The 13,745-nt window shown below is 45.6% G+C and overlaps 1 protein-coding gene across 6 annotated transcripts in view; it reads left to right on the forward strand.

Moving 5' to 3' along the window:
* Positions 1-13,745, forward strand: part of runx1 (RUNX family transcription factor 1) — a 53,059-nt gene that overhangs the window by 30,429 nt on the left and 8,885 nt on the right. For 4 of the 6 annotated variants that reach the window (XM_064311675.1, XM_064311677.1, XM_064311673.1 and 1 more), the window contains 3 exons: positions 2,960-3,216; positions 5,715-5,871; positions 11,948-12,052. In XM_064311675.1, the coding sequence (XP_064167745.1) occupies positions 2,960-3,216; positions 5,715-5,871; positions 11,948-12,052 (519 nt within the window). Of the gene's footprint in view, positions 1-2,216; positions 2,295-2,959; positions 3,217-5,714; positions 5,872-11,947; positions 12,053-13,745 lie in introns of all 6 variants that reach the window. The other 2 variants (XM_064311678.1, XM_064311676.1) reach the window with 1 other exon arrangement.

The following is a 13,745-nucleotide window of genomic DNA, read 5'->3' on the forward strand; positions in this document are numbered from 1 at the left end:
ATAGGACCTTGTGAAGTTTACCTCGGGTATAATATTTTCTAATACGTACATGCCATTCATTACGCAAATGATGATGAATACATATTTTTCATACATTATAGTCTCGGAAGTTAGGAAGTGGCGTTGTTCTGAACAAAGGACAATTTGAAAATTAAGTCAAAAGTCGTTGAATCGATGCTGAGGTGCCACCTTTAAATGGTAGCGTGTGCTGTTTTTACGAAACAGCCAGGTCCAATTGCAAAGAAATGGTATGCCGCAACTTTTTTTTCACCCCCCGCCCTTTTTTAAATGACATCATATTTCCCGAAGGGTGGAAAAAGGCATATGACCAACACAGAAACATTGCGCTGTTGGAGTTTGCGCCATCTCGTGTTGATAGATCGATGGGGTCTTATGACAGCAGACTATACCGATGATGCAGCTCGATAAACTGGAGGCAGCGCTCACAGACAGACCGCCTGGTACATGCCACTCTGTTGAAAAGGATCAGAACCCCTCCGCCAGTGGTAACGCGTAGAAGGCTTATACTAATAGTGTACTAATTACCTTAACCTGTAGTCGCTTGAGTTCCTCTCACTGCTTTAGATCTATAGCCATGCTTGTGTCATCGTTAATATGTATTTACACTTTACTGTTTGTACACCCAAAAAAAAAAAAAACATATAGAAACGCTTGTACCATTAGGAAGAAAAGTCACTGATCGTGACTTGTATTTTAACATTTGTTGCTGCAGTGGGCAATCCATTGAGATTTGTCAATAATGTTCATACTTTACAAGTTTTTTTCCTTTTGTGTGCGAAGTCCGACTTTGAGTGTATGTATTGGTGACTGTGATTTTCCTGTATGTATTGTATTAGGCTACTGTAGATCTACGTCTAACATAAATCATCAATTACAGTTCGCAACAAGTTCAACCTTTAGCATGCATTGTACCATGCGAGAGGCGCAAAACTCTAACCTTAGCTCACTTCGCGTCCATGGAATGCCATTGACTGTAAAGGCGGAGCTATTTGCATACTCGGCTACAGTTGCCATCTCATGATTGGATAAGGCTTCTACCAGCCTCTCCCACAGTGCTATTGTATTGGTGCAGATATAACTATGCAAATAAACTCTTCCGGGCCGCATTCCTACGCTACCTATTGCCAGTAAATCCAGCCCGCTGTCGGGAGCTTCATTCACACGGCGTTTTTGGAGTGACCATCCCAGTCGATCAGACGTGCGTAAATGGTGGTGCCAATTGTGGATGTGCTTTTTCGAGCAGCTTATGACAGAACGCAATCTAATTGGACATACATTCAAGCGATAACTGTTTTGAGCTTGTAGATAACAACATGATACAACAAGCGTCTAGTAGCGTATAGTCTTGAGTGGAGCATCTGTAGTGCATAAGTGAGTGGGAGTTTGGGTCATCCATTCATTCTTGATTTCCACCCACGCTCAAATTCAACCGTGCGTTGCGCATGACAGACTATATTTTAAAATATGATTTAAGGCAAATGTCAGTTGTGTCACGTAAACAGGCGAATATAAGCATGCAGTACTACTTATCAAAATCTGTTTTTCGAATTCTCCCACGGAAAAAAGATAGCCTGCTGCATATTATTGCTTGTTATTTTGCTTAAGTCAGCTCGATGACTGCGTGTGGAGACTTGTTTTCCGGACGTTTGTAAGTTCCGTTCTTTTATGTGGCGACTCCATTTAGTCTACTGAAGGGAAAGGTATTTCTCCCTTTGTGTTGCGATTGCGTGTTAATATTGTGCGTAGACTAGACTACAGTAAAGTCGAGGGTATCGCGGGCGCCCCTCCATTCTGGCCCTGGCAATAGGCTGGCAGTTCCAGGAAGTTTCTCGCGCAGCGCAATCTGACGGGGTGTCAGACAGTGAGTCAGTTGGAACTTACAAGAACGATCTCCGCATGAGAAAGGAAGAAAAGGAAGATGGGAGACACGGATACATTACGATACTTCTACCTTTCTTCGTCAGCTGATAACTAAAATAGTAGTCAATATCTGCGCCGGACATACAGCCTTTGATAGGGTGCTTGCCTTAGCCTCCGGATTTCGAAATAAACCGTGCTGTAGGAGCCCGCGGAACTGACAGTGCGTTGGGATACATTAAATCGAACGGCAGCGCTCAATTTCATTTCCCTTGATTCGAGTTTTTTTTTTTTTTTTTTTTTTTTGGAAACCCACCGGCGAACTGCCTCGGTCACAGTGAATTCTGGAGCGGAACAGTAACTGAGCGGAATTTACCACATTGCACAAATGGTTTTCCTCTGGGACGCCAAATACGGTATGATAATTTTCGAAAATTATTTTTGAAGCCAGAATGTAATGTGTATGTTTATTTTAAACTAAATAATATAAATACAAAAAGTATCGTATCGGTATATCAGAGTGGCTGTGGACGATGACTGTCTGGCTGTGTGATGTTAATTAGATTAACGGTTGTTATTAGCTCTTCTTGGCGTTACCCTGATTCTAGCACACACACGCGCACACACTTCATCTGAGGGTTGGGCGTGGGTCGTTTGAAGTTCTGTAGTTGCTGGCCAGATGTGTATTTATATTCATGTCTATGGTGTGGTATCCATTGGAGCAGTACAGCGCTAACCCCTGAAACCGCACTCACGTGGCATCGATTGTGGTTGGCGGAATGACAGAGTGCCGCTTCCCCTGTCAAAATGAACGCTGCGGTTTTATGTGCCTCGGCGCTGATTCAGGTTGGCTATTAGTTCATTTGGAGTATCTAAAGAAGCCACAGAGGCTTTTTTATTTGATTTGGCAGTGAAAATGGAAGAATTTCAATTATTTCAATCGAGCTGTTAGGTTAAACATGTGTTTAAAATTAGTTTATAGTAAAGTGGTTCTTTACAGATTTGTCTAAACATGTTTTCACAAGGTTTCCTCGGGTTTGCTATTCATCTATTTCTCATCTTCCGACACCCTGTATTTCAGATCCCGCCCCCGGGCGCCGATTCACGCCCCCATCGACAACCCTGAGTCCAGGGAAGATGACAGACGGTCTGCCACTGGGCGCTCAGGATAGCAGCGCCGCCGCACTGGTGGGCAAGTTGCGCATCACGGACAGGAGCATGGTGGAGGTGTTGTCTGATCACCCCGGAGAGCTGGTGCGCACAGACAGCCCCAACTTTCTGTGCTCCGTTCTGCCCTCCCACTGGCGCTGCAACAAGACTCTGCCTGTTGCCTTCAAGGTATGAAAAGCACAGGGGCCAGGCTTACACACGTCATTCTTATGGCATCAGAGAATATGAAGGAATGCTAATTTCAAACTTTCATATCAACAGTGTAGTCTGACTAATGCAATGCAGTGATGTTACAAAAATGCTGCAACCATGATGTATGGAAAAAGTGCGGGTATAAATTCGCATGGTGTCACAAACATTTAGATGATTTTAGTGCTTAGAGGAAAAGGACAATTTATGGTTTTCATTAAAGCATTTGCCCACGGTGAAAATGAATCATACAGTAGGCTAACCTGAGCCTCTGGTGAAGTCCATGTCTGGCGACTGAAAACTTTTTTATTTTCAGCATTTAGTGAGAAAGTGGTAAACTCTCTCAATACCTAAAAAGTTCATTTTAATTACTTAAATAAAACTGGCATTGAAAATATGTCAAACTCGAATAAGCAAAAATATCTGAATCATAGAATATGCAAACAATTCAGTTACACCCAGTGTCCTTTTTAATTTTCTGGTTAATTTACCGTAGCCTATTGACATTATTATTTACAAGCCAGCCGCTTTGACCAGTCTCAGGTGTACAATGCCTGGACGCTCAGTTTGGAAAACATTGACGCAAGATATACGTGTAAGAAAACCCCCAAAACTTTTTAGAAATACTTCCGCTGTTTTAGTCAGGAGATAAATAAGTGGTAACTTTCACTTCCTCAATACCCAAAAAGTTAGCTTTTATTTGTCTCAGTAAATGTAATCTAAAAACCTGTCTTTAAAATAATATTTCAAACTCTAATAATAATAATAATAATAATCCTTTAGATTCGGTATGTTTAGCCAGATCTTCAATAGTTTATAGGAAATTACATAGGGAGGGGATTACTGCGGTGTATATCTATTGTATCAATAATACATCTTTACAAATTAATAACAAAACGTTATCCGTGATCTAATATCTGACCTAAAATATGCTCCATTAAATAGCTCTGACGAGAATGATCGCATAAGCATAATTCATAAAGCCAACAGTTTAAACTTAAATGGAGCGTATAGTGGGGTTAAATTCATACATAATACTTCAGTTATTATTCAACTAGCTATAATATGTAGCCTATTATACCAATTCAGAGGAATCAGAGCCGAATTTAAGTAGGCTATGGAGTCAAACCATCCGGCCATCGTAAATATTTAGCCTCGAATTTAATCCCCGAAACACCAGTAATGCCTTCTTTTCGCAAGGTAGCAGGTTATATGGAACATGTTTATTTTAAATAAACCGTTCAAATTAGGCAGATTTTAAATACATTGGCTCGTTTTTCTTTTACAGGTAAGCTGAATTCGCAATTCAGTACTGGATTCTATTTTTTTTTTTTAAATATATACTTCATTCATCTAGTTAGAATCTTGTCAACGTAGTGGCAGCAATTATTTCGGAGAGAGGCTAATACAGCTGCGATAAACTAAAATATTTTTTTCCGACGACAGTCTTTTATGTTAGACTGCATTCCCAAGACGCCTTTAATTACTTCCCTTTATTATTTAGCTTGATGTCTGGTTCTTACGGATGACTTCAGATCGCTCACTGACAGACTTCCGTAATTTTCATCAGCCGCGTAAAGTCTGCGCCAGTGCCAAAACTCCTATTATCCATCCATGAGTGTCTTATGAGAGGCTTTGGGTGTGTATACAGGGTGTTTTGGGGTTGCGACAGAATATTTTCATCTCGGTGAAAAACCTAAGCGAGACAGCATAACTAGGCTATTCTTCAAAACATTTCACGTCCATTTCGACCTCAAGATTAAGCAAGAAGCGATTACGTTTTATATGAAAGTGATCCGCCTTGAGCACTTATTTGCTTTGGGTGTGGAGCTATGCACCTCTACAATACGCACTCGCTGCCTTGTAAAAGTATCCAGCTATAAAAACAAGACTTCCAATGAAACACCCTAAATATTTATGTATTCTGAGCGAAAATAAGAACATCATCGAGACAAGCTCGTAAAAACGGCGCTTAATATATGCGGTGCGCAAACCAAATGCAACTGAAAACAATTAGTGAAATAATATTTTCAAAAACAAATTAAAAGAAAAAGTAGCAATAGTAACAAACAAGAATCACAGCACGAACCCTCAGGATTCAGCAAGAGTGTGCTGGACAGACATGCAAGCAGAAACGCCGTATTTCATTGTTCTCTAATTAGGTTAATATAATAGGTTACAGGTTGACCATTAGGACAATGAAGTGATCAATTGACTATTCACGTGATTTGATAGGACTAGTATGTGCAAAGAGAATCCAAATGCGTTATAATTTTGAACACTGAACGAACAAAAAGATCAAGTTTGATTCAGTTTGTAAAAAAAATGTTGTTATTATTATTAATATTAATACTATTATTATTATTATTAACTTTAATCTCTCATGAATTTTCAATTTAGTGACTATCTGAATGACAGGAAAAGCTATTTGAAAATAACAATTCTAAAAGGAAATCATGACTGCAAACGTCTGACAGGTGGTGGCCCTTGGTGACATCCCCGACGGCACGTTGGTGACGGTGATGGCAGGGAATGATGAGAACTATTCAGCCGAGCTGCGCAATGCCACCGCCGCCCTCAAAAACCAGGTGGCCCGCTTCAACGACCTGCGCTTCGTCGGCCGTAGCGGCAGAGGTGAGGGGAGGGGAGGGGAGGGGAGGGGGAGGGGAGGGGAAGGAGGCAGGTGAAGCAGCAATGGATTCCCTTACAACAGTGATTCCCAACCCTGATCCTGTAGGCTTTCATTCCAACCCTAATTTGGCACACCTGATATGACTAATTAGCAGCTCAATCTCCTGTTGCGGATCGAGACTCGCTTTGTTAGGGTTGGAGTGAAAACCTGCAGGACGGTAGATCTCCAGGAGCACAGTTGAGAACCTCTGCCTCACAAAAACTAGTAAACTAGAAGTATAATATGTATACTTTAGTATGCTTTTATGGATTAAAAAGTGGGCTAATTTAGTCCCAATTAGCATCAAAATAGTACATTTATAGGTATACTAATCATATATCAAGATTAGTATACTTCTCTGACTGAAGTACACTTAGATATGTCTATAAAACTCAACTTTAGTTTACTAGATTTTTGTAAGGGTTAGAAGGGCAGGAGGTACATTTCAGTTCCCCCTGAGGGAAGTGATCAAAGTGAAGTGGCTAAAACCAGCCAGTCGACTGGTCCACTGGTGATAATCCGGCAGACAGGACTGCATCAGCCTGCGTTGTGCGTGACACTGAGTGCGATGGCGAAGACGCATTCCTGACACTGGATGCAGAGTTGATGCCACGTCTTCTCTCTTCCTCCCCTCCTCGTTTGGGCTCTCTTCCGTCGGTCTGCAGTGATTTACTGTGTCATCTCTCCCCACCTCTCGTCTCTCTCTCTGCAAGCGCGTGGGCCTCAGAGCTGGCCTGGCAGCTCTCTCTGAGTCACAGGGGCTCATAATGGAGTCACTTAATTGTGGGCTGATATTACATGAATTATTAACAGTGAAACGTCTGCAGACAAATGGAAGTAATTCAGTTGGGGTGACTGCAGAATGACTGCAAAGTGACTCTCTCTCTCTCAAACAGACACATATACACACACACACACATGCACGCACACACTCCATCCAATAGTCTCTCTTATGTTGAGTGTTAGTCCTCAGGAGGCCTGAGGACATTTATATTTGACAATAAAAACAGCTCCGCTCAGAGTAAACATCCTGATGTGAGAACAAGAAGGCAGTGCATTCCTAAGTCATTAGTCAGAAACCTCAGTCAAACTCATAATTCAGCATCGCACGGCTGTCAACACTGTGGGACATTTGAGTGGTGAGAAACAAGTCGTTAGGGAAGAGTACAGGTTCTAGGGATTCCCCAAAAACACCACACTTCTTAATCTTGTCTCAGATGAAGAAGATCATAATAATATTGAAAGCCATGCACTAGGAACCTTCTTTTTTTATACAGAGATCATAGTCCTGAGCATCATTTATTGGAAGACTACCAGTCTAATACTGAGCCTTATTTCCTGTTTTAGCCCGGTACTAGAGCTGCCGACGCCATTTTACTAATGACATGTATTCCAGGACTCGCTTGCAAAAGAGATGTCAACCTCAATGTGACTACACTGGTTAAATAAAGGTTAAATAATAATGTTTTTTTAAATTGTAAGAGTGGTCCACCAGCGGCCTGCGTGACAGCTAGCTCTCTGAAATCCGTATCTGCCGTCCATTGTGGTTACCACAACCCCAAACCATGACTGTAGTGTGAATTTAGCACCTTTGTTCATAAGCTGATATCAAAATGCTCCTGTCCAAACAGAAAGAAAATTATAATTACATTTAATGCGCTCAAAAGTATCAACTGTTGTTGATTTACAGCCGTCGTTTTTTTTCTCTCTTTTTTTAAATCCCAGTTTGGAATGCTGGATTTTATTCATAACTGTCCTGTCACTGCTGTGCCCTCCAAACAAACAGGAGAGCACAAAAGCCATTGACTGTCCTCAGAAGCTCTGTGGCTTTTCTGTCTGCGGTCTGTGAGCTCTTCTGTACAGTGGTTGTGTCAGAGGAGTACACCACGTGTGTAGCTGGCGCAGGCAGGTCAGACATACCTTTTGTGTAATGAGAAGAGGACGCTGAAAACCAGTGCCTTAGCGGGGTGAGTTACCCAACAGCCCCGTTCCCCCAAAGTGCTGTTGTAGTTGCAGCATTTCATATTCAAAAAGCAGTAGTGTCATAGAATGTGTGCATCACCAGTATATTAAGCCATTAAACAACAACAATACACAACAATAAACATAGACTTAGCTCTCTTGTACATGCATTATAGTTGAGAAGTGTGTTTGCCTTGTTTGATCGTTTTGGCCCAAAATTATGTCCCTGAGTGGAAAATAATTTTTACCTTGTGTAGTTGATTAATTAATTTTATCGATCCAACTTTTGACAGTGAAGCATGCAACAGACAACGGCTGACATTAGCATAATAAACAATCTGTCAGGAGAGATTAATTGAAAACTATAAATCAGATTAGGTTTGTTAAGGTCTAAATCATGCACTGATGGGGAACAAATCAAAAGAGTTTCCTGTTTTAAAAAATGACATTATCTTCACAAAAAGTGTAAGACATTGCGCAACTGTCATTTATTTTGCAGCATCAGTAGATAAAATTAAAGACCAGAAATGCAGCTGTTATTTATATGTGGAAAGTTTAAAGGAATATCCCCTGGCTTTTGTCACGTGATACACAGACAGCAGACTTCCACTCAACCAAGCAGACCAGATGAGACCAGGTGTGGTCACATCATGCATTAGCTTTTTGTGCTGCAGTCATAATATAATGTAGTCTTTGTGTGTGTGCTTGCGCTTTGTCTGTTTGTGTGTGTGTCCTTTGTGTGTGTGTGCGTGCACTTTGTGTGCGTGTGTTTTTTGTGTGCTTTGTCTGTGTGTGTGTGTGTGTGTGTGTGTGCCTTGTGTATGTGTTTGCATGCTTTGTGTGTGTGTGTGCGTGCGTTTGCGTGTGTGTGCATGCTTGTGTGTGTGTGTTTGCGCGCTTTGTGCAATTTTGTGTGCGTGTGTGTGTGTGTTCTTTGCGTGTGTGTGTGCTCTTTGCGTGTGTGCGTGTATGTGTGCGTGTGTGTGTGTGTGTTCTTTGCGTGTGGGCGTGTATGTGTGCGTGTGTGTGTGTTGCGTGTTCTTTGCGTGTGTGTGTGCTGTTTGTGTGTGTGCGTGTATGTGTGCGTGTGTGTGTATGTGTGCGTGTATGTGTGCGTGTGTGTGTATGTGTGTGTATGTGTGCGTGTGTGTGTGTGTGCTCTTTGTGTGTGTGCGTGTGTGTGTATGTGTGTGTGTGTGTGTTCTTTGCGTGTGTGTGTGTGTGTGTGTTCTTTGCATGTGTGCATGTATGTGTGCGTGTATGTGTGCGTGTGTGTGTATGTGTGTGTATGTGTGCGTGTGTGTGTATGTGTGTATGTGTGTGTGTGTGTGTGTGCTCTTTGTGTGTGTGCGTGTATGTGTGCGTGTGTGTGTATGTGTGTGTGTGTGTGTTCTTTGCGTGTGTGTGTGTGTATTCTTTGCGTGTGTGCATGTATGTGTGCGTGTATGTGTGCGTGTGTGTGTGTGTGTGTATGTGTGTGTATGTGTGTGTGTGTGTGTGTGTGTGTGTGTATGTGTGTGTGTGTGTATGTGTGTGTATGTGTGTGTATGTGTGTGTATGTGTGTATGTGTGTGTATGTGTGTGTGTGTGTGTGTATGTGTGCGTGTGCGTGTGTGTGTGTGTGTTCTTCTCTCACTCCCAGCCCTATGTGGTGCTTGGTGGGAGCACGGCTCCAGTCAGACGCAGGGCTAAAGAGTGGCTCCATGGCTGGTGGCGTGCTGCACGTGCTCGGGTCAGTCCCAGCCTCTGGGGGGCCGTCTTCTGGGTGACAGGCTGAACATCCTCAGCCGGGCTGGCAGGCCTCCAGGCGGTAACAGAAACCTCCTGTTGGCATGGCGATTACCCACCTGCCCCTCCCCTCTGGGACTGTTTTTACCTTTGACTGTTGAGTGAGGCGCAGGAGTGGATGGCTGTGGTCAGATGTCCCCGCGTCGCGTCTAAAAACCTCAGAGTCTCCCTCCTCTCAGCTGCCAAGCCCCAGAGCCTGTCTAAACCCCCTCAGAGTTTACCCCCAGTCCTAGGCCAGCGTCTATTCTGAATCGAGCCCTCACCCCTTTCCAGCTGCCGAGCCCCAGTGCCTGTCTAAACCCCCTCAGGTCCACACAGTTTACCCCCCAGTCCCAGACCACCCCTTTGCAACTTATGTCTTTTTCGGACAGGTGCAAAGACTTTTTACATTAATACAGACTACCCTGTTTGCCCCTTACTCCTGTTTCCTTTCATCTGAAACGCCCATTTCAGTGACACGCGCATTTCCATTTGAATTTCAGGAGAGCTGGTTTCCTTTTTATTTCAGTGACAATTAGCATAATAGAATGAAGAAATGCTTCTGCAGGTCTTCTCTTGCCAAATCTTAAATTTCATTGCAGATATTTTTTGGTCCAAGACCCTCATCTGGGCATCGGTCTTGGACCGAAATGTCATCAGTAAAATTTGAAATTTGGCAAGAGACTGTGTGCGGCAGCATCTTTTTATGCTATTATACTGTATCTGTATACTTCTCTCTAAGCACCCATGCTACAAATACAAAATACTACTTTTCTTTGCACATTCTTTGAGCTAAATTATTATCCGCTTACAAACATATCAAAAGTTATCTGATTGTACAAAAATATTTTTTCACTGGATCTCCATTTTTATCATTTCAGTGATACTAGCTCCTGTCCAAACCAGCATGGGGTGTACTTTCAGCTCATGTGGTTTGTGTGTTTAGTGTGTGTGTATGCTTGTGTGTATGTGTGCGTGGTTGTGTGTCTTTGTGTGTGTGTGTGTGTGTGTAAGTGTGTGCATGTGTGTATTTAGTGTGTGTGTGTGCGTGCGTGTGTGTTGTTTGTGCGTATGTGTGTGTGTGTGTGTGTATGTATTTAGTGTGTGTGTGTGTGTGTGTGTGTGTGTGTATGTATTTAGTGTGTGTGTGTGGGTGTGTGTTGTTGTGCGTATGTGTGTGTGTGTTGTGTATTTATAGTGTGTGTGGTGCGGTGTGTGTTGTGCTATGTGTGTGTGTGTGTGCGTGTGTGTATTAGTGTGTGTGTGTGCATGTGTGTGTGTTGTTTGTGCGTATGTGTGTGTGTGTGTGTGTGTGTGTGTGTGTAAGTGCGTGCGTATGTGTGTGTGCGTGTGTGTATTTAGTGTGTGTGTGTGCGTGCGTGTGTGTTTGTGCGTACGTGTGTGTGTGTGTGTGTGTGTGTGTGAGGGGCACCAGCCTGGGGTCTGGCTCCGTTAGAGTTTCACACTGTCATAATTGTGTCTGATCTGGTTCAGGAGGGTATTTAATCCCGTCCCGCTGTATTTTGGGAAAGGCAGGGGAGCGAACATGACACTGGCGTGGACTGCGCCAGCGGTTTTTGGGCGATGTGAGCGCACTCTCTGGGGGCGTCCTGCCCCTGCCTCTGCTCCCAAAGGATCGTGGGGTATATGCTTGTAGCCTGGCAGGCACGGGGGTTGGGGGGCGGTTGGGGGGGAACGGCAGGGAGTCTCGCTGCGATAATCCGAAGGCCTCAGAAAAGCCTGCCCGGGGTGGGACGGAGGCCAGGATAGGGCAGGCAGGCAGGCGCTGGGCTCCAGCGCGGCCCGATTGGGTTACCGCGGCGATAGCCGTCACGCCCGCGCCGGTCGGGCACGGAGACAGCCGTGACCCGACGCCACCCCGTCTCGTCCCTATTTGAAGGCGGCTCCTCGCTTTGCGAGCGCGTCTGTCTCTTCTCGTTCAGCGGGAGGATCTTGGCGGGATCTCTGCGCGCGGTCGCGGCGAGCGTGTGACGATAGCGCCTGCTCACACGTGGCGCTGCGGTCGCGGTTTGGTCTCCGGGCGGGCGGCCGGGCGGACGGGCGGGTGAGGACAGTGTGGTTAGCCGCCCCGGTCCTGCCAAACCTCAGTGTGAACTGGGGACGGTCACGGCGTGCGCTGATGCCAGGACAGGTGCTGACAGGGTCTGTCCGCACCCCCCTCTCCCCTCCGCCTGTCACCATTTGAGACAGCGTGGGAAATCCCTGGTAGGGGGGCTGGTAATGAAAGAAGCCTCTGTGGGTTGTTTGTTCTGATGAGTGTCTGTCTGCCCCCCTCCCCCCCCTCCACAGGGAAGAGCTTCACTCTCACCATTACGGTCTTCACAAACCCCCCCCAAGTGGCCACCTACCAGCGAGCCATCAAGATCACAGTGGACGGGCCGAGGGAACCACGACGTAAGCGCTCCGGCCTTGCACTCTTCCTCCTCCTCCTCCTCCTCCTCCTCCTCCCACTCCTCTTCTTCCTGTCCCTGCTTCTCTGTCGTCCTTCAGCCCTAGCACTGTACACACACATCATCATTGTCATCATCATCATCATCAGGCCAAGGCCATCCTCTCCTGATTATCCGTAGCTCTGAAGCTCTGAATCACAGACTGATGTCTGCCCATCTCATCAGATTTAGTACAGACCCAGTCGGGTGCTCACAGGTGCAGATGTCGTGAATGTGACATTGAGATTTCAGGGACGCTTCTCTGATGTAAAACACGCAGGTGATGTGCATGCAGATGTGCGAGTACAGTAAGATCTGCACTGAGAGGGAAATTTGGATAAAAGTGTTCAGCAGACTGGAACAAAGGAGATGGAGAGAGAGGAAGAGAGAGTGAGAGGAGAGGGACAGAGAGAGCAGAGGGAGATAGGAAGGGAAATGAAAAGAAAAAGAGGAAATCAGAACCAGCCGGCCCGTATCGCCGTGGAACCACCACCATCTGGATGTGCGTGCGTGTATGTGTGTGTGTGTGTAAGTGTGTGTATGTGCGTGTGCGTGTGTGTGTGTGTGGTGCGTGCATGTGTGTGTGAGTGTATGTGTGTGTGTGTGTGTGCGTGTGTATGTGTGTGTGTGTGTGTGTGTGTGTGTGTGTAGTGTGTGTGTGTGTGTGTGCGTGTATGTGCGTGTGAGTGTATGTGTGTGTGTATGTGTGTGGTGCGTGCATGTGAGTGAGTGTGTGAGTGTGTGTGGTGTGTTTGCGTGAGTGTGTGAATGTGTGCGTGTGTGAGTGTGTGTGTGGTGTGTTTGCATGAGCGTGTGAGTGTGTGCGTGTGTGAGTGTGCGTATGTGTGTGTGTGTGCGTATGTGTGTGTTCGTGTGAGTGTGTGTGGTGTGGTTGTGTGTGTGTGTGTAAGTGTGTGTGTTTGAGTGTGTGTGTGGTGTTGTGTGTGTAGTGTGTGTGTGTGATGCGTGTGAGTGTGTGCGTGTGTAGTGTGTGTGTGTGTGTGTGATGTGTGTGTGTGTGCGTGATGTGTGCGTTGTGTGGTGTGTGCGTGTGTGAGTGTGTGTGTGTGTATGCCTGTGAGTGTGTGAGTGTGTGTGTGTGTGTGAGTGTTTGTGTGGTTTGTGTGCGTGCATGTGTGTGCGTGTGGTGTGTGTGTGTGTGTGTTGTGTGGTAGTGGTGTGTGTGCATGTGTGTGGGTGTGTGCTGTGTGAGTTGTGTGAGTGTGTGTGTGTCTGTGTGCGTGGTGTGTGCGTGTGGTGCGTTGGTGATGTGTGTGGTGTGTGTGTGGTGTGTGGTGTGAGTGTGTGTGTGTGGTGTGTGTGTGTAGTGTGGTGTGTGTGCGTGCTGTGTGTGCGTGAGTGTGTGCGTGTGTGTGTGTGTTTGAGTGTGTGTGTGTGTGTGAGTGTGTGTGTGTGTACGTGCGTGCGTGCGTGAGTGCTGTGTGTGAGTGTGTGCGTGTGTGTAAGTGTGTGTGTGTGTGTGGCAGGGTGTGGACCACGCTGGGTTGTTGTGGCTGTGGGGGGTGCGGGGGGTGGGTGTTTATTGGCCCGGTGTCACGCGGCTGCTCCAGGACCGGTCCCCGTTGGTCCGTTATTCCGGTCGGAATCCGGGGCGCCGGCGCCGCCCTGCGATCCCGGGTCTGCTGGCCTCGGCCGCT

Source organism: Anguilla rostrata, chromosome 15 (assembly GCF_018555375.3).
Source record: "Anguilla rostrata isolate EN2019 chromosome 15, ASM1855537v3, whole genome shotgun sequence".
Lineage (NCBI taxonomy): Eukaryota > Metazoa > Chordata > Actinopteri > Anguilliformes > Anguillidae > Anguilla > Anguilla rostrata.